This window comes from Anser anser (genome assembly GCF_964211835.1).
Source record: "Anser anser genome assembly, chromosome: 8".
Lineage (NCBI taxonomy): Eukaryota > Metazoa > Chordata > Aves > Anseriformes > Anatidae > Anser > Anser anser.
The window spans coordinates 11,039,428-11,067,049 of NC_139728.1; the positions used below are offsets into that span (position 1 = coordinate 11,039,428).

Here is a 27,622-nt window from a genome sequence, read left to right on the forward strand (position 1 = left end):
ATACATGGTCACTGAAAGACTACTCAAAAAACTTTGAACACGTGAATTTTGAATAGGAACCCTTTTGAACTCTACACTCTACAAACAAAAGAGAAGTAATGCTTGTGAAGAGCAAACAGGAGGCACTAATCAACTCTCAACCTTAACAGATAGCATGAGCTCTACGCACAACCGAGGTCAGTAGGGTACAGTAGTACTTTCCTCTAAAACTATTTACGTCTTCAGTTCCTTTCTTTCTTTCAAGAAAAAAAAAAATCTAATGGTTTACAAACACAATGTGCAAAACCTTAACGTGGATAGGAGCCATGGAGGATAGTAGTATTAGAAAGTTAAAAAATAAAAATAAGAGTCTCCTTACAGTAAAAAAAAACAAAACTGCCAGTTTCATTTCTAAGATTCAACAACACCAAGGAATAGGAGGGATAGGGAAGCAGCACAGAAAAGACTTTGCTTTGTCCTTGAAAGACAGGATATCGTGTCTACAGAACACCTCAGTCTCACAATGTATGTAATTTGAAAAGAAACTGAAGCTATCTCAAGAGACAATCAACAATAATGTCTTCTTACAGATAAAATATTCATCTGTTTCTACTTTTAAAATAATTTCTGGCATTCAGTTTTGTCATAGTGGCGATCATATGCTTGATCTTGAACCACAGACTGAACATGTGACTCAGCTGCTCTCCCAGACAAGAACCTTCTTCCTCTTATGGATGGCAGTATACTCATCCCCTCCCTAAATTACAGGCTAATCAGGACAGTAAAAAGCTAACTGGATTCCTCCAACTCAGGGCGACGTGAGCACTGCCAGTCATCTTAGTGGTGATGTACTGCTGCTTTTCAACAGCCTTTAGCTCTTTACCACTTTGGAACTGAGCAAGAGAATCAGGAATAGCTGCCTCTCAGGCACTTCTTTCAAGATACTACAGTTCCCAATTTCTGTTCCTGCACTGCTCCCCCTCTACAACAGTCCAAAAAAAAAAAAATCTGTCTCTGTGCTATCTTGGCAACTGTACCACAGGCTGGCAATTCTTACTGCAGATCAGCAAATACTCTGCAGATCAGAGTACAAAACTGCTACCTCTGCAGAAAGGAAGCTGTGTAACACATGGCCTTAGCTTCCACATTGAGGCAGAAGAATGCTGTCTATAAAAACTCCACAACATTTCAAAGCAGTCACGATAAAACATCTTTTAGAATAAAGCAATGAAGTAAAATAAAAATCCATACCTCTGGTAGAATCCTTGGCTTGGTTATGCCTTGGACTTTGTAGAGGCACCTCATTTGCCTTGTTGGTCCACATTGTGTCAATCTCTCTAAAAAAAATAAAAAAATATTCACATAAAAATCAAAGGTCATATGCTAAAGATCATACGATCTTGATCACTAGGAAGGATATTCACCTTATACAATTTCAAACCCACATCATGAACAAAATCAGAAATTCAGTAGCAAACTACAAATCTGTTTACAGCCTGCAGTTGTTCAGAAACCACAAAATTCTCTAGATAAAGAGGGTTTTGCTTTTGTTTTCTTTACTTGTTGCAAATAAGAGTGAACTCGATAAAAAAGAAACTCAGAGGTCATCCAATTCAGACCACAGCAGTAAGTATTCCCGCAAAGCCAACAGAAGATGACAATGCTGAAATACTGAACTTGAAGGGGAAACAGAGGCAATATAGCTTGAACCTACAAAGGTTTGAGGAGAATACTCAGTTCTGCCAATGCCAGACGAGTGTGTCACTTGTCCCTGTTGAAGACAGAACAGAACCACAGCAGGACACTACAACCAGCAAAAAAAAAAGGCAGTTAATTTATGGAAAAAGTTATTTCTTATTGTTTTCACTGCAAAAGATGGCAGATTCTGCTTTTAGGACAGGTGCTGCAGAGCTTGTTCATGCAGACCCACAGCTTGGAGTCTCACGTCACTCATGCTGCAAAGCATGCTACTGCCTGGCCCTAGAAATCATCTCAGTTATCTTCTCCACCACTGGAACAAAGAAGTGTTGTGCTAGAGAAGTGGAAAGCGAACATTAATAAAAGTGCAGGAATTTTCCATCAAGAACCAGGTTTGAGAGCTGCTGCACATGTCATATCATATCATTATCAGGTTTCTGGCCCAAACAGAAATGTGACAAAACCGTCGCATTACCGATAGGTAAATTTAGCATAAGAGAACTTCTGGACAAGAAACCATTTCTTAAGGGATTTCATTATCACTCCTCAAGTAATGACTTGGGATTTATTCTTATCCTTTGAATTGCCAATATATTTAAGAGAACTTATCTGGGACTAGAATTGTTCTCATTATTATAAACACACAACCCTATGTAGCCTATTTTATTATGCCCTGTGAATGCAGTATTGTAATATACCCTATGTATTCCTAAACTCTTCAAGGAAAGTGCTGGATTTATAAAAATGCGTGGAATTATTCATTGTATCTTTCAGCCTGACACTCGAGCAAAGGCTGCCAGCCCTTTACCTGCGCTAAGCAGAGCACAAGTCAGGCTGAAGCAGCAAACCCGCCTTGTGAACACCTCAGTGCTACTGATCGCTCCCAGCTCTGTGCTGATGCTCAGCAGTACTGCTGCAGTGCCTCAGTTCAGAGCATTGCGCTGCTCTACAAAAGGCTCCTCAGCTTCTTACTGTAAAAGCCAGGGAGCGATCACATAGCACCCTGCTGTATTTTCCTAACAAATACCTGCAGTGCCAGCCCCAGGTATACGGTCGGCCTCTCACTGGTTTCAGCGCAGCCTGCTGAGCTCCACCAAGCTGTTTTGCTTAACTCAGGTTGCTGCTGTTTGGGGGGGAGACGAAAGAAAAAAAAACACAACATCGAACTGAGAACTCCGGAGCTGTCTACAGTTTCAGGAAGCCAACGCTGCAGTCGTTTTCATATGGAACGTAATTCATAGCTATAAAGGTTTGGTCTTTAGATGTCCCTCTCCCTTCCTTTGCAGGGGAGAATTTATTAACTTTCCAAGATCTACCTACAAGCGATGTTGATTCTCACCATCTGAATTGCTAAAGATTAATAAAACAGCTTCTTTCTAAACAAATACTCGTGTAAGTCAATGCCCTGCCCCTGCCAGAAGTTAAACGAGCCAGCAGGCTCTTCAGTGCTACCAAGAGCACAGCCAAGGGGCCTGGGAGAAAAAAAGAAAATCAAGATACAGTTGTCAATCTATTTATAGGATTTACATACCGGGTAGCGGACCAGTTAAACATTGAAATGCTCTGAAATTAATAGTAACCATAGAATAATACTGGGAAGTTTAAACTATTTTTGAAAACACATAGTACATCAACACAAAAAACGTCCCATGAACAACTTTAAGACCAAACACATTGTAAAAATTGCATTCTGAAATGACTGCTTCAAAAAAAAATATGTATTTTTTTTTCTAAACTGAATGATCCATCATAATTTAACACATAACTTAAAAGAAGGATGTTGGGGGTTGGACAAAAAGCAGCTCAACAACTGAAATTCCAAAGAACTTGTGGAAGCCAAAGGTTATCTGCAGGCTGGATAAGGCCATGAGGATCTCAAAAGTCTGTGACCAAAGGTAGGAGACCGCAGATTCAGCAAACCTGATCTCCTGGTTATCTGACTGCTCCCTGGTAGATGCTGCCTGCCTGCCCAGGTTCACTGCACGCTGCTTTGCCCAGCCTGGTTGAGCGAACAGCGAAGGTGCAAACCCCACCGTGCTCTGACATTTCAAGCCCATGCCACGGGCCCCTCTCCTCTTTACTCATTTGTCCACGGCAGAAAATGCTACACGTAAGGAGGTGCAGCAGCACTGCTGCAGATGAGCACATTAAGTGGGAACCAGCAAGAAAAGGCTATATTCTGAACTCCTGCAAGAAAAAAATAAAATCAAAATCACCACTCTCTTCCACAAAGGCAGTTCCTACGGGAAGCAAAACTGAAGACTGACGGACCAGAAAGGGCATGAGATGACACCAGAAAGGAGGAAACAGAAACGAAGAGAAGTACATGGCCAAAAATAAAAAAATAAAAATAAAAACAAGCATTGTATTTACTACACATACCAAGGATGGCATTGAACAGCAGATAACGAAATAACAAGTCAATATAGTAAGAGAGCAGCATTTGTGAAAAGAAAGGGCAATGCGAGAATAGAATATGCTTAGCAAAGGTTCTCAAAAAACGTCAAGAGATAAAAACCAGGACTAGGAAAAGAGACAGGAAAGCATCCATAAAAACCAAGATGAGAAAGAGAATGGAGAAAAAGACAGGTACAACAGAGAAATGGAACAAACTTGTGAAGAACCAGTAGAAAGCAGCAAAAAGGAAGAAAAGGAACTGGTACAGTGGTCTCATTGTGCAGTTTTTCAAGTATCCTCAGTAATTTATTTTTTTTTCTTGGTAGCACAACCTCAAGCAAAAGAAAGAGGAAATTCAGAAGTCATGACACCGAAATAAGGAAACAGGAGAGGAAACTGAATCATACGGATTCAGAGAAGGCAGAGGCTGTGACCAGGAGGCTGCTCACGGTTTTTGTTACCATTTAGTGGTTATGCGAAACGCCAAAAAAAAGCACGGTGTGCAGAGGGAACGCTGCTCCTCAGGACTCTGTTTCTCATTACAACACAAGGGATGCCAAATGAAAACGAATCACACAAAAGAAAAAGATGAAGCTTTGCTCAGGGTAGGGAAGGAAACAAATGATTAATATTGACTTCTGAGGGACGTTCTTAAATGTTTAAGCCCGTTAAAAGGAGTTTTGTTACAGCCTGGGAATTCATGAGGCTAGCACTTGACGTAGGTTAAGCCACCACAAAGCCGCGGTGCCAACAGAAGAGCCATCTGCCTTTCCTCATCCCTTGCTCTTTCTTACCTTGTTCAGGCAGAAAGTCGATGGGATTCTGTCGTAAAGTGAAGTGGACTGTGAATATGGCAAGGACTGGAAGTAGCTTTTTGGTTCTTTTTTGCTGTTTTAGCCGTGTTGCACCACAAGCTCCATCCTCAGGCAAGCAGAAGGAAAGGAAAGGAAGCCTTGGGGAACATGATCGATCCCCCAGTCCCGTACCGGTGTGTGACGCGCAGCGTAACTTGCACCCGTCACCCGAGGGCAAAGGCTCGAAGCTGCTATTGCCTTTCCCTCGAGGAGAAGGAGTGCGCTGGTGGCACTGCCACCACCTCCTCCTTGCTGTGGAGACACCACTGGAGCTCAAGCACACGTGGGGAGGCCGCGCAGCCAGCTCCAGCGTGTCCCACCGCACCCAAGCCTCGCGCAGCACCCGCAACACGGCCACAGGGAAAACGCACGCAGACACGAAGGCCTTAGGGACATTCTTCCTGTTGGCAAAGTATTTCAAATTTTCCGTTACAAATAATGGAAAGCTGACGTCGGAATCCCAAAGCCCCCCTGGAAGTCCAGCCAGCTGTGGATTGCTGGTAGTAATGGACGGGCACAGGTGGACACGCATGGTCAGACCCCACTCGCACTGCTTTGCTGAGCCAGCCTGCTGAAAGGGAGGGAATTGCTATTTAAAGATGCCAGAAACACTTTCCACGTCTCCTTAAATTCCGCAGAAAACAGTTTCTAGTGACATGCTGAAGTCTGCAATACAAATACCTTTACCTACTCGTTTTTCTGGAATCTGAGCTTTTACCATATTGCATTACCCCAAATAAACAGGAGCTCAAAATAGCCATAATACATTGTTCTAAGACTTGGTTATTCTTGTATCAAATTAACATTAAAAAAAAAAAGCCTCAATATCTGTTGAGAAAACTCTCTCTCTCTCAAGGCAATTTGATGCTAGTGATTTACTGACCTTCCTCGGGACTGGGGACAAGTTCCAGTGCAACAATCTACAACTAAAATTTATGTAACAAATAACAACAACAAACTACAGCCTGCTCTGCACAACCAGTTGGGTCCTCCCCCTGCCTTCTCTCAGTGCTCATTTATGTAATACGCCTTTAAATGAAATGTATTTCAGGGGCTGTGGCTCTAAAAGGATGTTAATAATTCAATGCCCAAGTCCTACCCCAACTGGTCCATGCTTCACAAACGCAAACTTCATCTCAGCACTTCCCCACCACACCACCTCTGAGCCTGCAACTTCTGCTTCGCTCTTCCCAAATGATTTCAGTCCAAAAGTTGGGGATTTTTCTTCTCGGGATTTTTCAGTTATGCTGTAGTACACAGTCAATGGGTTCAAACCATCCAGGGTGGCTGTTCAGGTGGTTCTGCCTGGTATTTAATCTGCCCTGCTGCTGCTATTACTCAACTCAGGAATATTTTCCTGGTCCAGACTGCACTGCACCCCGTGAGTGAGGGCACGTATAAAGATAACAATTACTTGAAGTCGATGCAAGACAACGCTGACAATAACCAGCACTGCCCAAGGAGCTTGCACATGTTAGCTGCTGAAGTAAACATACAAAGTAAAATTTTATAAAACATTCCGTATTTTGTCTTGCAGTGCAAACAGTAAATATACCAAAAGATCTCTCACATTCTGCTTCTTATGGCTTTGGAAAGTACTGATTAAAAACAACACCCCAGAAGATTTTAAAAGTTACGTATAGATGACATTTGATCTGTCTTAAACTAGAAAAACATTTAAAAAGCTTTTAGGGATATTAAAGCAGTTGTAAAAAAGAGCGCAGTCAAGATGTAACACACATTTGCAGATAGAAAAGCAGCAAAAAATGTCAAAGCACGTCGCTACCTCTAACCATTAACCAGTAAGATAAATGGTATCAACAGTCCCACATCCATCAAACACCAGAAAATAGAGCTGAAAAATAGGAACACGTTGCATGAGCTCCAAGACAAAACCACTGACATCAGCCAGCTACTAAATTTGCATCCAAACTACACTGAAGATTCCTCTATAAATGAAACCTTACTGAACGGCTCTGTCCCAGTATAAGCTGAGGATGGATATTTACAACACACTTCTGCTGGCAGAAGATATGGCAGCTTGCAAAAGCATCCCTGCTTCATCACAGGCGACGTTACAGCAGCGGCTGGAAGTAAAAAATGGATCAGTAGTTTAACCAAAAGTAAAACGCACTGTATGTCTTACTCTGCTGCATCACATGCTAGGAGGTGCTCTGAGGAAATCTATTGAAACAAGTGTTGTGACAGCTAGCGTAACTTGATTCATTGTTCGTGAAGAATCAGAGTACAAAGGCACAGACAATGCACCATTTATTAAGGAGATGCACACAAGGCTTGGCCTATCCATTCAGGAGTTCTGTATTGCCTTTGACTACTAAGATCTCTGCGTTTACGACAGAGAAGGAAAGAAGCTACACATCCTACTTTCAAGAACGATAAAACACTCCTGCATTTGTTTCCTTGGCCTTCGTAACACAAGTTCACTCATTCCGTCTCCAGTGACTGTAAACTGCATGTTGGAAGATCTCACCCCTTGCAGCCCAGAATAAATCCATTCAGCAGAATAAATTCAACTTCTTCAACAAGCCCTGCCCTCGAAAGGCCAGCGTCCTGCACCCTTCATCCCACAAGGAACACTCCACCGAGACAGTCTTCTTTAGAAAGACTTTATAGGCAACTCCTTTGGCTGAGTACAACAACCAGACCTGCCAATTTTGAGAGTGTACAATACAACTTGCAATCTTCAACAATACCAAGGACACGTGAGCAGAGCAGCAACTTCACCTGCGGCTGTGTCAGCTGCAGATCGATCACCGTGTTCTTCAGCGCATCACTGAAGTGCATGAAAGCTTCAGGGAAAAGTCACTTTCTCAAGTCTGATGCCTTTGCTCCAAAACTGCATTTAGAAGCATAATGTCTCAATAACAACGTTTCAGAGGTCAAAAAAAAAACCACCAAAGCAAACAAACAGCAAACTTAAAGTAAACAAACTAAAACAAAAAAACCACCACACAACCAAACAGCTACACACAAGCTGAAGAGTAGCCACCAGCACACTGCCTCCGACCTGGCAACGCAATGACTGGCACTAGGGCTGAGCTGAGATGACTTTTTCTTGAACTTGTTAAAAAAAAACAAAAACAATAAAATATTCTCTCCTATTTAAATAATTACTATCCCATCCCATGAAATGCTTTAAGAGTCTGAATACTAAATCCAGATTTTTCTGTTTCAGTGTGACAATTCCACCTGCTGTATTTTCCTACCAGCAAACGTAACACATCACATTAACGTAAGCGGGAAATATCGGAGAAAAAGTTCTGGGTTTTTGTCTTAAACTTGGGCACCTTTTTGCCCTGGATCACACTTTGTGTGAAATCTTGTCCTCAGTGAGCCTGTTCTTACAAAGCTAAAATGCAGCCAGAATCTGTTAGCATTCGGTAAGTTTCAATCGACTCCTATAATTGATTAGTTAATTTATTTGCTCTATTCTTTCTGCAGTATATTGGCAAAGGTTTCAGACGTACGCATACAAGTAATTTTATCCTCGACAGAGTAGTTCATTAAAGTCTATTACATCATTAGAACAATGATACACAGATCTTCCACGCACTTACGTCTACAGATAAATATTACATTCAGACATTCTGATCCAGCCTAATATAGCAGCTGTACCAGGAAAGTTCTCTCTCGACTCTCAACTTCTGTTATCACAGTTATACCACTGTATTTCTTCTCATTAGCACAGTGTATGCTGGTTACATAGCACAAATTGTATTAGCCTCAGTACATCAGCAGCGCATTTTAAACAATGCTGCTGTACTGATTAAAAAGAAAGTCGTCTTACTCCTTCTGTGAATTTATAAATTACAACTGAGCAAATTTAGCAACTTGACGACGATGAAGGAACACACATATTTCTCCCTAGCAATCTTGCTGCTCCTCTGTGGTAGATGCAACACTCGTCTGACTGCATGATGAGCCAGTTCAACTCACTAACCCAGCAGAAAATTATTCACTTTTTTTTTGTTGTTGTTGGGTTAGTTTTCTACCAGTTTAGCAGACTGAAGCAGATTGCTGCAGGGTTGGTGCCAGCACAGCTTAAAGTGGGGAAAGAGAAGCAGCAGCAAAACATTACGCTCGCACACCTTACACTGCGCAGCTTCGCTTAACTGCCACGGACACAGTACTATAAAACAGAGATCTTTGTGCACCAACACTTCAACTGGTACCAAGCGTGCCTAACTTCAAAGATGTAAACAGGACTGCAGCCTCAGCTGAGCACCCAAAGTCAAGCAGAATAATCACACCAATGGCTTTACCTTCAGGTGTCTGATACAACAAACCTGTCTCAGCAGACACCAGCAGTCAGTCCAGCATAGAGGCGTGAGAAAATGCTAAACGTACTTTGTAACTGAGTCGCCAGAAGTTGACTCTTTAGAGTAGAAGATGCTGCAGTTTCAAGATTGGGCTCTTATCCATTATTTAGTTCACAAAGAATAATTCTATCACGGTGGCACACATCACTGACAAAGTTATTCCAAGACTTGAAAGACACTTCCCACATTATGGCTGTTTATATTGGTAAAGCCTTCCCTGCGTTCCAGCGACAAAATTGAGCTATGCAATAGCTTCGTAAAACAAATACGTGCAGATAAAATGATTTATAATTTATAAACCATGTTTCTTCCAGTTCCCACCACACCTAGCCTAGGGAGCGTATCACGAGACCTAATCCAATCAGCAGTAAAGTTTCCACAGTACCCTGGCCCGGTGCAGAAATGTGTCATGCTATAGAAATTAAGTTGCTCCATTTAGTGGATGCAGCATACCTTTGTTTAAGGTAGCGTCACTTGCAGAAACTAAAGCCTTCAACAGTTTACAGGGTTAGCGTGGCCACACCCTCTGTTTTATTTAATTAACTGAAGCATTACCTAATGAAGCTGTTGTAGCAATCAGAACTACGCAGAACAGCGAGCAGTTTGTATAACCGAACCTGGCCGGGCTGACAGCACGCTGAGCTCACCAGCCACCCACCGAGCGCCCCACCGGCTGCAGCTCCGTGCGCGTTTGGGCCACGCTTTTGGTGGCAGCGGGCTCTCGAGCCAGCCTTCGAGCCTGTACACTCCGCAGCCCCGCGAAGGAGTTTCAGACGACCAAAGCACAGCACTGACCGGTCAAGTTGTCAAATTTCATCCCCGAGACGCCGGGGAGTTCACCTGTTCCGCTCGGAAACCTCGGCGAGTGGGCACGCAGCGTGCCAGGAGATGCCTGGTTGCTGAGATACAGCTTCCATCCTAAGGCAGGCAGCGACCAACTGCTCCCGGCGTCTGCATCAACAGGAGGCACCGCATCAAACCCCATTCAGGGGGGAAAAATAAAAATAATAATAATAAAAAAAAGCCGCAGTCGCACTAGTCTAAAACTCTCGATGCTAACGAATGGCACGAGTAAAGGCAGAAGGCGCTGGGGAGGTAGCGGGCAGAGCCGGCGCTGTCCTCCCGCAGCCCTGCCCGAGCCTTTGGGCTGCCAAGGCGCTGCCACGGGCCCGGCACGGCCCGGAGGCACCGGGGGCACCGGGTGCGGGCCCGGCGAGCGGCTGAGGCAGCCGGCGAGCCCGGCTCGGGGCACGAAGCGGCTCCGGGCGGTTCTCCCAGCGAAGGGAAAGGCACCGAGGAACCCCCCCGCCCGCTCCCCCCGCAAAACGAAGCAGAAATAAAGCGGACAGACCCAGCGGGGAGCCAGCGGAGGCCGAGCGCGGTGACAGCCGGCAGGGCCGCCAGCCCAGCCCAGCCCGGCTCGGCCCGGCCCGCAGAGCCCCCGCCGGCCCAGCCCGGCCCCCGCCGCCGGCCCCGCCCCGGCTCCACCTCGCCCGGCGCCCCGGCCCCCGGCGGGACCGCAGCGAGGCCTGGGGCCGCTCCCGGCGCCTCCTCACCTGGCGACGGCGGCTGCTGATCGACGCCCGCCGCCGCGGGGGCAGGTCCCGGGGCATGCCGCGGGAGCGGAGGGAAGGGCGGCGGGAGCGGGCGGCGCCCCGAGCTCGGCTCCGCTGCCCGCCGTTGCGCGGTGCCTCAGCGCCGCCGGCCGGCCGCCATTACCGGCCCGCGCCTCACACGGAGCGGCGGCGGCGGCGGCGAGAGCGGGAGCTGCCGGGCAAGTCTCGCGAGAACCGGCCGGCCGCCGACCTTCCCAAGATGGCGGCGCCGCGCCGCTCCGCTCGCCTCCCTCCCTTCCTCGCCGCCATGTTGTGTGCGGCGGGGCCTGCCCGGCCCGCTCCGCCAGGCCTACCTCGGCCGGGGCCCGGGCGCCCCGCCTCAGGGTCGCCCTCGTCCCGCGTCCTCCTCGCGGCTCCTCGCCTCCTTTTCCCCGGTCTCGCTGCCTCGGCCCACGTACGAGCGTTGCGGCAACGAGAGCAGCGGCAGGGCCGGGTGTCCGGGTTTTGGTGCAAGGAGAGCGCTTCGCAGTGCTTGTTAGCTTGTGTGCTGGCGTGTTCGCCAAATAACTCCAGTCGAAACTAGAACACCATCTCTCAGCCGTTTGTATTCACAGCCAAATCATCTTTATAAAAACAGTAACTTTTTTTTTTTTTTTTATAAAGTGAAAGCAGCTGTGATTACTCCCGGTTTCCAAATTTGAATTTAAATATTAACAAAATGTTTGCAAAACTTCACAGAGATGACTAAGTGCCACAGACGTGATTTCACTTTTAATAGTTATTATACACCCGGAAGAGTTTGTTAGCATGCTACCTGCTGTTGCATATATTTCCCCCAAAAAATGCATTAAAACCACCCACATTTCAAAAATAGGTCTAAGATGTTATCCAACTGTAACAAAATAATTTCCACTGAAGAAGGAAGGTCATTAGAATAGGAAAAAAAAAAATTATTCCTACAGTTATTTTGGGAATGTCTCCTTCAGGGCTTGTCTACAACTCCACCAGACTCTGGTTTTCAAACATTAGTATGGTTGTTTGATTACAGATGCCAAATTTCTTGGGGGAGCACGGGGGCGGAGAGTTATCTATCCCAACCCCTACAGGATAACTAAGATTACTGGAGCTTTTTTTTTTTTCCCCCTCCCTTAAACTGAAAAGGATTAAATGATTTTTACATAGCCCCTCCTATTGTGAATGGTGAACATTTTGCATATAGATTATTCCAGTATGGGAACAACATTTGAAAACACCCTAAACACAGAGAGCTTTACAGCTACAAAGCTTAAGCAACTCAAAACTTAATCATGTCACAATTACAGGATACCCATTTAACCTTAATTTGGCTCCTTTACATACACAAACTAATTACAGAGCATGTTTCCCAGAGTAAGCATACCTTCTTTGAAATGAGGCAAGCTTGAGATGTCAGTGGTTAAACCTTTGAAAATTATTTTTGTTTTGCCAGGTGAGGGAAAAAAAAAATGTGAACACTGAAAGACATGCACGGCTCCAGTAGGAAAAAGTGGTAAGTGGTGCCTTGTTCCCTCCCGAGTTCTCAAAGAACAAACCTCTGCCTCCCAAATGCAGAAGACAACTGTTAGTTATAATAATAATTTCAGTCAATGAAGGCAGTATTACTACAGCATATGGGAGCTCTAATCACAGACAAGGGCAAATTAAATTATTACATTCCCCATCATCACCTAGTGTTTACTTAAATTCAGTGCTAAATATTGCAGGCTTGGCAGCCTTTTTAAATTATTCAGCACTTTTGTAATGCATTGGCTTTTTAATTACGCTTTTAAACATAGCTTCTCTTTTCTGCTTGGAAGCAGTTAATCTAGTTTCAAGCTCCTTTTCATTTTCAGGCAAACAAGGAATCACATTAGGATTTTCTCAAACATGAAAATCATTTTTCAGTCAGTCAAAATTAAAAGGCAATGTTTGACTACTCTGTTTTTGCTTCTATACGGCTTCTATTCTCTGTATCAGTGGAACTTAATCATAAAACCTTGCATTACTAAAGACTCCCTACCGGTGTGCATAACGCTCTGACAGGCAGACCTGACACAAAAACAAAGGAGAAAGAAATTCTTACAGCAAATGCAGTACTCTTAGGAAATTCTCTAAGATTAGAAATAAGGACACTCTTTACCTGCAAACAGCCGCAGCTGAGAGAAAGGGAAGAACTGAACACTCCGGTCCCGATCCAGTTTGATGAACTGCTCGTTAAGCTGCGAAGCAATGGAGATAATGCAGCAAGCACTCCCCAAGCACTGGAAGTGGCGGATGGAGACAGATAGTAAGTTAAGGCTAAGGAGCCACAATCTCATCTTACACCAACTTGGCTATTGCAGCTTTAAGAGAGAGGTTTGGAAAGTTTTCCACTCCATATTACTCTTGCACACCCCTTCTAAAATTAGAGAGAGGCAGCTGGCTATTGCAACCGAAAGAACGAATGGATCCCCCCCAGCCTGCCTCCCCCCCTTTCCTTGACTGACGCGGCTCCCAAGAGCCGTGGAGGAATTTGGGGAAGGGTGCTTCCACCTGTTGAACGTGGAATGAGGTTGTCCAGGCACTCCATTATAAATCCAACTGTCAGGCACTGACAATAAAACAGGACACAGGACAGCTGTGAGGACTACAGGAACTCCCTCCCTTCCCCTTCTACATATTCCTACAATTTTGCAGCTTTGTCTTACAGCAGAAACAATGCATGAAAAATTGTTCTCTGTGTGATTTGGGCTTATAAAACAGCAGGACTCACTATAGATCACTTCAGATTTGGTCTCAGTTTTCCAGCTGTGCTCCAGGGTCTTAGCACAGAATCTGGCAAGTTGTTCATGTATCACTATGCACCTCCAAACCCACATTTTTTTCTAAATGCATAATGGTGATTGCACCACAGACAGTGCATATAGCTTCATTCTGTACAGCAAGTACTTGTATGTCTACCGTAACGTGGAACTCACCTTGCCTTTTACACCCAATTTGTGTTGAATCGATTATCATTTCAAAATACATTTTTCACAATAATATATCAAAGGCATGACTTTTTTATTTTTAATTTGTGGAAAATGAGTAAATGCTGTTGTTGGTGTAAAAAAAAAGGGGGGGGAATTATTCCTTATAATGAACCTGCTTAGCATATTCAAAACTCCTCTGCTCAGTGCAACGTGACTCAGAGCAGGGTGTGCGAGACAAGGTAACAACAGATGAGGCGATGTATTGTTCTAGGTCCCTTTTACATCATTTGCCGCTGAAGGCAAAGTAAGTATTGCCATCCCCCAGGTGCACAAAGGCAACAGCAGGAATTGCAGAAGAGGGCCCATGTTCTATGCTCTACTTGGCCTGGCTACCTGCAGGGGATTCTTGCTAGCTCCCAGGCGTCTGTCCATCTGCTCACAACACGAGGAACAGTTTGACTGCCCTGGGAAAAGATCCCTAGTGGGACAAAATCCCAGTTTCTCTTTCCTGAGTGTCTCACTCCAGGAAAAGCAAGATCCTGAGTCAGTTGGTGGAAAAAGCAATGAAGGAAACAGTAGACAGGTAATTTCAGAATTTTGTATTAAAGAGTTAAAAATCTATTTCTAGTAATGTACAGTTCACTGTTCAACACAACCAAATGATCTGTGCTGCCATTTCTTATTACCAGAAGAGCACTACATCTTCCAATCCAATATTGCAGAGTGCTGGAAAATAAGTGTTCTGTACTGTTTTGTCTACAAATTAGAGCTTGACTGGTTCTGCTCCCCTAGAATCATATTCTACCCAAAGTTTATATGATGTTAAGCCCCCAGAACAAGAATCATCCCCTTTTCAGCCTCAAGGCCAGACCTGGTGTCTTTGCTGTCTATAACCACACCTTTGCTATCACAGGCTATTTGATTTGCTGAGTTGTTGACAATTAAGGAGTCAACTTCAGAAATGAGATTTCTCTGGAAGAAGCCAAAGCATTTTATCATTTTGAAAACATCAGCTGGCTCCGTGTCTGCTGCAGGCAATGAAATAATAATACAAGGAGGATAGTAATCAGCTGCCTGTGAGCAACAGACAGGTATTACTCTTCACCTCTGGCTGAGGAGGAGTTACTTAATGAGATCTGACTTAGGTACTTGCTGATACTTAATGAGAGACTTTTAGGGACAGAGCCACAAACAGGACCTACTTCTTCACCAACAGGAACTGTCTTCTAATTCTGACCCTTCCCACTCCTCAAGAAGGGGCTGTGTATAGCATCTTGCTTTTATTTTGTCCAGACCAGATACATGGAAATACATTTCACTTTCCCTACAATTACCAAAAATGTAATTCTTGTTTGTCACAGCACCAAGTAGAGCATTAAGTCTTTAGCTTCCAGACACCTTTCTATTTTGTCTTGAAATAGGGGAACATCATTCTTTAATATCCTTTATCTGGGAGGGAGTTAATAAAAGAGAGTAAACTGGATTACATGTTTTGTTAGTATAAGAGCATGGAATCTCCTGCCTTCATGTCATAGCTTTTTTTTTTTTTTGTGGATGGCAATTCTGCTAAGTACATCCTTTTTTTCTAAGCTAGTTTTTAGCTAAGACCCATCCCTCCAGCCATTCACAGCACACTAACTTGTCACAGAATGTACAGGAAGATGGGGCTAGGAATGGGACAAGAATGAAGTCATCTCTTTAGTCATCTGCTGACTCTGATAGCAGACTAATGAAACAAGCGAACCGTATATTAACATAAATTCCAGATGAAATGAGAACTGAGAAACACTACAAGAACACCAAGAGAAAATTCAGAGCTATTACAATTTCCTGAATTATGTCCAGTTAGAGAATGGCCCAGATACTGTCTACCCCACTCAAGTGTCTCAGAACTTCTAAATTTCACAAAAGGTCTTATTTTAGGTCTATGTTTCTGGTCAAAGGTAAGGGAATAGCCTTAAACATATAAGCCAGAAAGTCTGAGCACATAAAATTCAGTGGGCAAATCTGAAAAATGTTTTATAAAACAAAAAAGTAAATTTATTTTTAATGATTACTAAAATAGTTTACATAATATACAAGCAGATATGCTATCAGGGTACACTCAGAAATGTCACAGTTTGTTTGTTTTTTAAAAAAATGCATTTGTCCAGTGAAATGTTCAAAATGCGAATGCCATCTTGTCCTTCCTGAGCTATTCTTAAACACCTAGAACAGCAGCACTTCCATGTCTTTTTTACTGATTATATTTATTCTCATTAAAATAAAAAGCACTATCCAATGCTGGACCTAAGTGGTCAAAACAAATTCACCACTGCTTTAAGTGACCACAGTTATGTGTCTCTCAAACTGTGTTCTTTTATGTTTATTTATATGTTTAAGGTGATTTTGGTCAATTCCACACCCCAAACCTTTGCTTGCACGAAGAAGGCAATAGCTCCAGCACCTCCAAGAGGTTTTCCTAGTTAACGAGGATGTTTACAGGACAGCTCAAGGGACTTGTGAATAAAGGATGGGTCCAAGAACCACTAATCTCAGCTGATACAAGAAAATGTCCCATTAATTTGAGAGCAGTCTTCACACATTCATTCAAACTCAATAAAACTGAATGCACTTAGACCAGTGGTTCAAGAGCATATACTAACAGCAGTGAAATGGAAGTGCTGCAATTCACTTTTTTTTTTTTTTACACAAAATATTTACAATAGAAACACATGTATGTTTTTAGTCTGATGCGAGGGATTCTTGGCAGGAGGCACTCTAAAAATGTGTTTTAAAAACTTGCGTTGCAAATCTGTTCTTCACTAAAAGCTTATGCAGCAAGCAGCAGGTTATATGCAGACACATGAAAAAAGATCCATTTTCTAGTATACTGAGTACCACAAATAAATAAATTCTCTTGATGCAAAAATAGTTATCTTATTAAAGGAAGAAATAATTACGTCTTCCTAAACTTTTGTTTGGAAAGAAGATATAACAGGTCTTTAGTACACGCGTGGCTGACTTTTTCATTTTTCCCCAAATTTTAAGACTCGCAGGACTTTGACAAACAGCAGAGAATTCTTGGAAGCAGTGAGGCAAAGAGGTGCGAAGGGATCATGTAACTGACATCTACTACTAACTTCAAGCTAATGTCTGAATCCCAGCTTTTCTCACTCTCCTGACTAGTTGGGGCAGACTCATTTTAGGAGGAAATGCTTGCTGAAAGGTCCTCTACAAGTCACAAATCTCTCAAGCAATTCTCACCATTTCTAGAAGTCTCCAGAGACAGATGACATCTATGCTGTAGTTAAATGGACCAAGAAAAAACTTGTGTTTAGACTCACATCACTTTATCATTTCCAATGTATTATAAGAAAAGTAAGCAATTCTGGCAGATGAAGCTGATGTTTTTACATCCCATTACCTTGTTACACGTGATATTAGCTTTTATCCACCAGCAGAAAGGGATCTGATCTTCACAACAAAGCCAACAGCGCACCAAGACAGCTTCAAGAGCAGATGAGTGTTTCTGCAGTTGTGGATGCTTGCTTCTAACTCCAGGACACCAAACCTGAGTAAGTTACTGAAGACAACTTACCAAGAACAATCAAGTTCCTTGTTTACGTTCTGCAGTTTATTTAGAGAAGTCCCAGTTACTTTAGCAGAATCAACCCTGCCACTCGGTGAAACTTCTTTGCACAGAAAGGACTTTGTGCGGCCTGAGCTCAGCAGCCACAGTAGGTTCTTCCCTGTTCAGCCATTACAACATATTTTTTGTCTTCCTCCTTTCCAGAGTCCTCGCTAACAACTTTTATGTGCATCCCTCCACAGGAAGGCCCTTTTCAGGCCTAACAGGTAACACAAGATGAGATATACGGCTCCACAGTCCACTCAGCTTATCTGTATCCATGCTATTGTAAGAACTAGGAACATCTGAACTGGTGAACTTGGTCCCGAGGAAATCCCTCACTTTCTCCTCAACTTCTTTCACAGTAAGGCTCTTTCCCAGTGACTGCTCATCCAGGAGAACAGTCAGCAGAAGAGCCACATCCTTAAATGCTGCATTTTCATGGTCACAGTACTTGTAAAAGATCAAGGTAGAGCCTGCAGGCAGTAACTCAAAACGATGCACCACTGCTACCTTCTTGCCTTCGCTGAACCCAGAGCTGAGCTCATCATCTACCTCCATCTTAACACTGTCACTATCCATTTCGGCTTTGTCTGCCCCGTTAATTTTGATTGTGGTAGCATTCTGGGAGAAGGCAAAAGCATCAGCGATCTCATTACTGAGGCACCTCAGCACTTTCTCGGCTTCTTGGCCAGCTGTGAACAGTAAGATGGCTGGCTCCGTGTGCAGATGGGAAGCATTGAGGTGTTTCTCAAGGAACACGTGGGTTCTTCTCCACAGATTGGGGTCCTGACTTTGGTATGTTTCTTTGAGTTTATCCATCCGGGCCCGAAACACTTGCAGAATTTGAGTATTTCTACTTGACGAAGTTGTGTCTAGAAGGCTTGGCATTCCAATCCACCCGACATAAAACAGTGCGACAACAATTGCCAGAACCAGTAAAGTCCATCCCTTTTGAAATCCACTCTTTGATCCACCACCCTCTATAGAAAGGAGGAGCAAACAGGAAGAAAAAATATGTTTTTAAAAGGAGTAAGAAGCCAACAATTTAAAAAAAAAAAAGCATACAGTAGAGGTCAATGAACTCATCCCACTCTCAAGCTACTGGTACAGCAGTTGAAGAAAATAAAGATGTTCTAGGTTAAAAGAAAACCTTTCAGGTTTCACTTTTCCAGGTTAAAAGAAAACCTTTCACTTCAGCAACTTAGTGAAGACCCATCATTAAAAAAAAAAAAAAAAGACATTCTGAAGCATTTCCAGATTGACTAAGAAATTGGACATACTTCTGGAAAAAAGGAACTCTTCTGGAAAATCCACCCTTTATTTAACCAAATCCAAACTAACAATTTAAAATGGTTCTCAGAAAGATCAAGTTTGTTCCTACATTTAGTTTCTGTAGAAAGAGCGTGATAGAAAATCTGGCAGCACCAGGATGGTTTGTGTGTTGCTGTTTCTCCTCCCTGTCCTGTTAAGGATAAGGAGTAAAAATAGTCTCTGCAGCAGTATTTACATCTCAAACACTGGTGCTCGACACTATCAGAAAACATTTGTGTTCTTTGCATCAGCCAGCTTCACAAAGAGTATACACGGCAAACAGTGCACAGGAAGCATACAGAATATCAGATATTTGGATTTGGTTTTGTATTTGAACAGTTAAACTAACACTTGTTTGACCTACTGCAAGCATAAGGCTTGATCCTGTCCCCAATAAAATCAGTAACAAAACACACCAACTTCCCTGGCAACAGCAAAGAACTATGCCTCACACCACCTTTTTATGTCCTAACCTTTATCAGGACAGCAACACAACTATTAAATAAGAACATCACTAGGCCTCCCTCAGTTTTAATCTTGCAGCAAATCTCATAGACATTACAGACGAAAGACCTTAAATTTGGGTGGAGGCATTACCTATTGTACAAGACTCCTTCCTTAGCACTGAAAACACACGCGCTAGCGAGCAAAGCATCTGTTCTGGCAAGGACCGTCAGTTTAACACCAGCAACCAGGAAATCTACTACTTGGACAAGCATGGGAATAGCTTATGTAACACAAGCATGAAATAAAAATGAAAGCAGAAGTCTTACTTTTGGCCAAACGCTGTGACTGCTGCTGTGCCTGCTTCACTATACTGGGTTGATCTCGAAATTTACTTCTGCCTGTTAAAGGATTAAGAAAGCAACATGAGAAAAATACATAAGACAACAATTATAAACAATCTTCCAGTGGGGAATTTGGCAGGGAGTTGAAGTCACAGAACTGCATCACCTTCGATGGAAAGCTGTTCTTTGTTATGCTTTTACATACAAAATTCTCCGAAGCTTACAAGAAGGTTACCAACAGGAGCAAAGGCAAAGCTGTGACCTCATCCTGAGTACAACTGTATCAGGTACGGGGCTTTCTATTTCCTTCTGCCTCATCACCATCCTGTACGTAGGCAAGGCAAGTCTTGAACAAGGAAGATGAAACATTCACTGCTATTACGAGCCTGGGAAGCCCCCCTTCGACTCTTGGATTCCCAACTACACTCCTTGCCAAATGTCAGGTCTTAGGCCATCTTGACAATCTTGCATAAAAAGCGTAACCAACCTATCACAAATCATCCCCAGTGATTTTTTTAAAAAACTTTTGAAAAGTTTTACAAATAGAAATTCAGACATTTCAAGTACAAGATGACAAAATGGGAGATTTAACAACCTGTTATGTTCTGCACAAGGATACCATGCCCCATTTAAGTTCCCCCATTTTGCTCAAGAATTTGAGGGACAGAAAATTGAAACAATTAATATATGTTTTAGGAAAACAAGATAATGCAAGATTTAAGTAGGAAAAGAACAGCAGTATTTTAAAAGCACAGTCTCACATCCCCTCCCAGCTAGCTTGGTTGAGAGACCTGCTTCACTGTCGGTCAGTTGACTGGGATGAATTGTGCTTTTAAAGAAAAATGCAAGCTTTCAACTTAAAATATACTTTTGGTCTGTTTATTTAAATGGATTCAGACAGCAAAGCAGTACAGACACAATCCATCAAAGAGCGTTACGGACTACTTTCCCAGGAGACCTGTATGAATATATACAGAGCAATTACTGGTCAGCATGTTTTCTGCATTTAGTCAGTTAATTAAAAAGACATGAGAATTTCTGGCTCCTTGAGAACTACAGCCACTGGTTCAAAAGTAATATATAGCCAAATCAGGATACTGTCAATGACACTACTAAGAATAAAGTGAACAAACACGCCCCGTAGTAGTTATTTCAAGAAAAGTAAAATAAACACAACAACCTTACTTCTGTATGAATGTAATCACAGTAGGTGCTAAAAGCAGTTCTGGTTTAAGCCAAAGCTTAACCGGCTTAATGAGCTGCTCTGTTCTGCAATTCCCCTCCACCCGCAGTAGGGCACAGACATGAAGCTTGTAGCTGGCTAAGCTGTCACAAGGCTTCTAGTAGTTAACAGATCAGAATCATCCCAATTCTGTATTTTACAGTGTACCCTGTTTGCAGAGACTAGTTTTCATATTTAGGAGACAGCTGTGATTCATATCCTTAAGGAAAACATATTTCAATGAACAATCTAATAACAGATTCTATCCTACCTATGAATCTTGCCTTATTTACAAGGCAATTTGCAATGAAAGCCAAGCAAATTATTTGTTTTGCCTAACTCAGAAGGTCTAACTTCTTTAGGCACATTGGACTTTTCAGAGAGTCAATTGATTTTCAAGAGTTCTTCACCCAGCAAGCATTGATTTGGTCAACAAGCACCCAGGATCTCTCATGCAGCATGTATTGCCTCTAGCACAGGAATAAAAAGTATCAGACTAGCAAGAACAGCCTGCATCAAGTCATATTTTCAAAGGTGTTTCACAAATGTGCAGCTACCACAAGATGAGCTTCTCTTATGGAAGGCAGTGTGGTTAAAAAAAAAAACAAAACACAATTGTCAGCTACCACTAAGTTCTCCAAAATGAATTCTGATTTACAGGACTTCGTTTTTTATCTTTACTGTTCGGGATAGAAACAAATGCTGAGATGGCAAGAACTGACAACTACTTCGAATTCAGAACATTTTTTTCCTTATTTCAAGTACTCTTCCAAGAGGAAAAGGGAAACAAACAAACAAGCTAACAAACACAAAAGAGCCCCCCACCAGCATAAAAATCTGAAATGAGGGGAATTGGTCACTGGATGAACAAATTGGCATTTGCCAGTATAGAAAAAAGGCTGCTCTTGTCTAGGAGTATCAGACAGATGATTTAAATCACAGCAGGCCGCCATTACCCAGGGAAAGTCTAGAGAGGAAGGTGACATGGGTACACTGCTACCAAAAGGTGAAGGTTGTGTTCCCTCCCTCACGCCCACAATACCACTGCTATGTGCTCTCCACTTATGACTGCCCCATGAACCAACTCAACTTCCTAACCCAGCCAAAAAAACAAAAGGGTCATTTTCTGTTGGGTCAGCAAGTTGAATAACCTCACAGAAGGGCCTGGCTGTGGAACAAATCAGCTGCTCCAGCTGCCATTTGTGTCTCCCTCCTGGACAGAGAGTTACAGGGCACAGGAAAAATGTAAGCAGAGGAAAGAAGAATTCTGTACTTGTCACTTACCAACAGGGAAGCACTAGGTATCTATTTTTCTACTTACTCTGTAGCTTAGTTGACTGGTGCTCTTGATTTTTCTCAAAGAAGTCAGCCTTGCTTTCTGAAACCAAAGCAAAAATTAAACAACTTGGTCATCACATCAGAGTTCAGAATAAAGCAGACAACCCAAACGCTTCTAGCTCTTGCTATGCAATATTCAAGTTATCAGGGAAGGAGCATGTACGGTACTGACACACCAAACCTGCTCCATATGACAGCCTCTTGGACTCCTTCGTAGAGGGAGAAAGCTTCCATATCTAATAGAAGGGGCTTAATGTGGCCCTTCGCCCTGCTCTTCCCAACGTGCCACAAGAGTATCCTTCCCACTTTTTCTTTAAAATGCAATGATGATGAAAACACATGATTCTGTGATCGCTACTGGAAAGTACCAGGTCTGACACTTTTGAAACTGAAACTCTGGTTCAGCAGAAGGGAAAAACAAGAACAGTGTAAAGTTGCCACTTTAACAACAATGCTATCAGACCTGGAGGAGCTCAGCAAACGGGGGCATTTTTCTAGCTGCCTGAGCAAAATGCCTACATGTGCTCCTGGGAAACAGCAGGCTGACAGAGATCTGTTCTTGAGCACATCTGAGCTACTTAGTTTGAGTCTGTATTTTGTCAGTCTGCACTCCTAATTACTTTCAGTGCTCTTGCATAAGCAATGAATTTAACTGTGTGATTAGGACTGTTACTGACTGACTGAATGCAAACAACTCCCTCACCCTCCTCACAGTTAGCAGCTCTCCTAAAAACCTCCCTTACGTGGCTTATCTATTTAGATGTATTCAAATCACTTTCAGCAACATAACTACCCTCTGCTGGTATAAAGTAGCTTGTATTTTCTTCCTCATTGTATTTTCCTATTGCTTCTGTAATATACATCAACAATCCCTGAGCAATGAACCCTGAAAACTCTTGGTACAGTTAGCTTCCCCCTGCTAAAGTTGAAACTAACTCATCTTTTTAGAAAAGGGATGTTTTTGTTTTGCTTTGCAGGAGGCAGTTAAAAGCTCTGCTCTTGTAAACATAACAGTTTTGGAAGCAGGTATCACATCACTCATCTTGATTTGCTTTTCAGGAGACAGAAGGTTATGTATTTATCAAAGTTTAAAACAACACTTTCTTGCATATTGGGGTTTTACACCCCAGCAGATGGCTGTCACACTACAATCAGTTTTGGCTCACAGGCAGGAGCAGACCCTGAAAAGAAAAATATTTTCGACTCCTTCATCTGTTCATGTTTCAACTCAACAACTCTCCCTTTTGTAAGAAAACGGAAGGGATGTCACTTTAGTACAATTAAGCAATCATTTATTACATCATGGGAAAGACACTGACAAAACTAGTGTTGTTACCTTTTAACGGTGCATGAACACTTGGTTGATGCCCTGCTGGTTTCTTGGGTTCAATGCCATCGTAATCCTTTGCTTTTTCTTTTGCTGGGTTCTCTGGAAGTAAGAAATTTGAAGAACTGCCTACCAGGGAGAAAAAATCAAAAGGATTGGTATGATTGCAGCATCATTTGTGCTCGTAACATCACGAAACTGATGAACCAAGACACAGTTTCAGAACATACACTATCTTAATCTGTGATATTTCTAGTTATGATCTCATAAGAGTTACTTTCTTGAAAAGTAACTAGGAATTGAAAAGTTTATGGCAAGTTTGAGTTCTACAAACATAGCATTCTGCACCACCACACATTTTTTCTATTCCTTTTTTCTTTTTTTTTAAGGAGTCTTTGGCTTAAAAACACTTTAAAAAAAACAGACATCAAGACACCAAATGCTAAGAGCTAGGAAATGCCCTACTAAAGGAATTCAGTGTAAACTAGTAAATACACAAGCCTGGAAGTAGATTTTTTGCACTGGGCACACAGTTTCCAAACAAACAATAGTTGTCCTATGTTTCCCATAGTGTTATGAAGAGGTAAAAAGAGAGAGAAGCAACTTTAGAACATAATTCCCCTTTTTAAATAGTCCATTCTGTCCTTTAGGTGGGTCGCTTTTTCTCCCATCAACCATAAAGGAAATCTGAGGCACCTATGCTCCTAATTTAATCCCCAGATAGCTGGGAAGAATCTAACCCCCCTTTATATTGTTAGCCAAAACCGCACAGCCATTTAGATGCTGAAATCAAACTCAGTCAACATTACTAGCTAGGAAGAATAAAGTCCAGTAAGGTGATAGAAGTAACAGAGCAAAGGTCAGGGCTGGGAAGCCAGTCAGAAGCAGAACGCCAGCAAAAGAGGTTTGAAAAGACAAAGCACAATCAGATTTAAGGAAAAAAATCCCTTCAGGTATGGGATGAAATCTGTAGTCCACCTGTGGAATAGAGATCATGATACAGTGATCAAGCTGAGGGAATAAGCAAGAAGAAACAGCAAACAGAAGAATACAAGTGGTTAAACTTCCTCTGCAACATCCACACTGGGCCTTGTTAAAAATAAACAAACAAACTGAAACAGTACTGGGTTCTCCCATGGTTTCATGTGTTGTGGTTTTTTGTGTGTGTTTTTTTTTTAAAATGTGCTTCTATAGCTCTTACCATATGTGTGAGGACAACACACATCTTGCCACCTACCATTTATTAATTTTACCTCAAAAATAGTGAGCAAAACCTTTTTTCTCATACATTTTGGTGACTCTAGCGTGCCAGTGTATAAAAAGAGTACAAAGGAGGCAAAAAAGAAGAAAAAAGGTGAAAGAAAAACATAAATTTTAAATGAAGATATCAAGTCACAGGTAAAACAGTAAAGTACTTGCAAATAGTGAGTGGGACACTGTATTTTCAAATTTGTCCTAAGAAACAGTTAAATGATTTATTTTCCACCAGGCTAGAATGAAGATTCTCTCCCATTCGCTTGATCTCCAAGAATGCCAAACAACGTAGCTGTAGTATTTCACTACACACTAAGATTTTGCAAGAAACTCTCACCATTAGCACTGCCTAGTAATCACAAGACCAGAATGATCTATGAATTTAAAGAGGGCTGCGCATGCAATCCATTCCTCTCCTCTTTTTTGCACCATTCCATACTCTCAAAGCACTCTTAAAAGTTGTTGCAAACGTGAAAGAGATAAACATACTTCACTGCTCACATGGTAACAGCTTGCAGACCAGCATCTTCTGCGTCCAACAGAGAGGAAGAGTATTGGTGCAAGCAGACAGCATACACAGTAACTCCTGCAGAGGAAAGTAAGTCTCCCCTGCATGGTTTAACTTTCGTGAGTATATACATACAAACTTCCAGTCCAGAACACACCTGTTGTACCCTCACAAGGCTTCGAGCCTCCTGCCCTAAGGACAATTTTTGCCTCCTGAGCAGTTAGTGAGGATTTACCTGCGCCTTAAGCCTGCTAGATAGCCAGCCACCTTCTGCAGTCACCTGCCAAGAGATCTTCTTGCAATCCCCATTCCATAAACCAGCTTAATCAAAGGGATTAGAAATCTGTAAGTTCATAAACTACAGGCTTATAAACCAAAATACAAAGCCACTACTTTACTATTGCAACTTGGTCTTTTAAGTCTGGTACACATTTGCCCCCGTGGGTTCAATCTTCTTCAACACAAGAGATGAGCCTTCAACATTCCACAGCAACTACAGGCAGCAAAAAATCAGGTCCCAAAAACATCTATCACGTGCCCTTTGCTTGTACAGTCATAAATTCTACTTGCATATTTTAAGACAAATTCAGCATAGGTCGCTAGCGTGCGCCGTTAGCTAGCTGAACAAGAAGATGCCTGATCTGATGCAGGGTTTTTACACTCTTAACGTTCTTTAACTTTAGAAGCAGGTTTCCTAATTTATATTTAAAACCTCTAAGCAGAAGTCAGAAGCCAGTTCCCTAGCTCATGGTTTCATTTCCATGCTGCTCCCCAGGAAGCATGACAATTACAAAGAAACAAAGCCCTTATAAAAGCCCTTGTAAAGATCCACCCTGCTTGTCCTGCTGCCTCACAGGCCCTGCATTCCCCCTGGTCTTCCCTGAGCTCTGCAGAAAAATACGTTACAGTAGTTACAGAGAGCAGGACTGTGAGGGGGGTAATTACTCCTTCACTTCTATATCAAGCATTATAGTCTCACACTTTTACAACACTTGTGTATATAACTCTCTTTATCAGTGTAGTGATAGGACAAGGGTTAACAGCTTTAAACTGAAAGAAGGTAGGTTTAAATTAGATATAAGGAAGAAATTATTTACTGTGAGAGTAGTGAGGCATTGAACAGGCTGCCCAGAGGAGCTGTGGCCGCCCCATCCCTGGCAGCACCCAGGGCCAGGCTGGATGGGGCTGGGGGCAGCCTGGGCTGGTGGGGGGGTCCCTGCCCATGGCAGGGGGCTGGAACTGGGTGGGCTTCAAGGTCCCTTCCAACCCTAACCATGCTGTGATTCCATAAGCAAATGCCACTGATGCTGAAAGCCTGAGGAGGTGGGGGGATGACATCTCTCCCCCATCCTCATCCTTAGAGATGCCCGCAGGAAAAAAAAAAATGAAATAAATCCACTCAGCCATACTTCCTAAAGGAATGGCTTCCCACAGCTTTTTCAGAGGTGAAGCTTTTTCACCTGCTAACCAGCTGCACTTTTTCACGTTGCGCTTTACCTGCTAACTAGTTGCACCTTCACTCTTAAAGCAGCTTAATGTCGATATTCCTGCTTCCCCAACGGCACATCCACAGCCTCTGCCTTCCTCCTTCAGGACGAGACTTCTCCGTGCCCCCCAGCTGAAGCTCACCCAGCTCACCCTCCTGAGCGCCGCCGAACCCTTCGCCAAAGCACCCAGCCCAGCTCAGGAGACAAAAAGGGAAGGAAGCAGAGCCGTCTGCTTGCAGCCCTCTGACGGGGCGACCGCCCGGCGGCACGGGACGGTTTTAGGCGACGCCGGCACCCCGTCAGCGCCTCTGTGAGCCCCGGGGAAGCAGCAAGAAGCCCGGCCCGCAGCGCCGCGGGGCGGGCACAGCCCCGCACTCACCTGCCGCCCTGCAGGCTCGGATCGGCGGCCGGGTCAGGCGGTCCGGGCTCACAATGCCGAGCTCGCCCCCTGCAACGACACACGCGTGAGGGGAGCCTCTGCGGGGCCCCCCGAGGGGGGGGGGGGGCAGCTCCTTGCTTCCCCTGCCGAAATCCTCACACACCCCCCACACACGCCCCGCCGCGCCGCTCACCCTCCGGCGCCCCACCGGAGCCGGGCTCGGGCTCGGCCTCCCTCTCCCTCTCCGCCGCCTCCGCCAAGCGGGGGCTCTTCCGCCGCCGCTTCAGCTCGGGGGCGTCCGGCGGAGCCCGCTCGTCGCCGTCCCCCACCATGCCGCTGGCGCTCCAGGCGACGACCGCCGCCCCCTTAGCCCTGCCCTGCCCGGCCGCCGCCCCTCTCGGAGCCGCCCGGGACCGAAGCTGCCGCCTCGGCGCGGCGGGGGGCGGCCCCGCCAACCTCACTTCCCGCCGCGGGCCGGGCCGGCCCCGCCGCTTCCTGCGGGCCGAGGGGCGGCTCGTGGGCAGCGCCGCCGCCGCCATGTTGCGCGCGGTCCCGCTGAGGGGGCGCCGCCGCCGCCGCCATGTTGTGCGCGGACCCCCTGA

General features: G+C 43.8%; 2 protein-coding genes and 1 long non-coding RNA gene across 15 annotated transcripts in view; 1 reads left to right on the forward strand and 2 right to left on the reverse strand.

The window, feature by feature from the left end:
* Nucleotides 1-13,121, reverse strand: part of CEP350 (centrosomal protein 350) — a 74,665-nt gene extending 61,544 nt beyond the window's left edge. For 4 of the 13 annotated variants that reach the window (XM_083845806.1, XM_083845805.1, XM_083845804.1 and 1 more), the window contains exons 1-2: nt 10,109-10,591; nt 1,231-1,316 (exon numbers count right to left, since the gene is read on the reverse strand). In XM_083845806.1, the coding sequence (XP_083701932.1) occupies nt 1,231-1,316; nt 10,109-10,185 (163 nt within the window). In that variant the 5' untranslated portion in view covers nt 10,186-10,591. Of the gene's footprint in view, nt 1-1,230; nt 1,317-1,693; nt 1,784-2,704; nt 7,654-10,063; nt 10,593-10,619; nt 10,677-10,824; nt 11,063-12,982 lie in introns of those variants that run through there. The other 9 variants (XM_083845803.1, XM_083845801.1, XM_083845797.1 and 6 more) reach the window with 8 other exon arrangements.
* Nucleotides 11,179-16,494, forward strand: LOC310903157. The gene is made up of 2 exons (XR_014587312.1): nt 11,179-12,352; nt 12,993-16,494. It is a non-coding gene; the product is annotated as an uncharacterized lncRNA (long non-coding RNA).
* On the reverse strand, nt 15,811-27,574 carry LOC310903142 (torsin-1A-interacting protein 1-like). Its single transcript, XM_083845853.1, has 6 exons — nt 27,214-27,574; nt 27,021-27,089; nt 23,402-23,521; nt 22,049-22,105; nt 19,491-19,562; nt 15,811-18,386 (listed from the first exon to the last, which is right to left on the reverse strand). The coding sequence occupies exons 1-6, from the start codon at nt 27,557-27,559 to the stop codon at nt 17,587-17,589; spliced, it is 1,464 nt and encodes a 487-aa protein (XP_083701979.1). The 5' UTR covers nt 27,560-27,574; the 3' UTR covers nt 15,811-17,586.
* Nucleotides 27,575-27,622: the final 48 nt, after the last annotated feature.

Bases quoted from the DNA above. Each gene is read 5' to 3' on its own strand.
- LOC310903142 (XM_083845853.1), bottom strand. From the start codon at position 27,559: ATGGCGGCGGCGGCGCTGCCCACGAGCCGCCCCTCGGCCCGCAGGAAG. The intron at 23,522-27,020 runs GTGAGTGCGGGG...TCTCCCTGGTAG, and splicing joins CCGAGCCTGCAGGGCGGCAG to GCAGTTCTTCAAATTTCTTA. The intron at 22,106-23,401 runs GTAACAACACTA...CTTTGGTTTCAG, and splicing joins TGTTCATGCACCGTTAAAAG to AAAGCAAGGCTGACTTCTTT.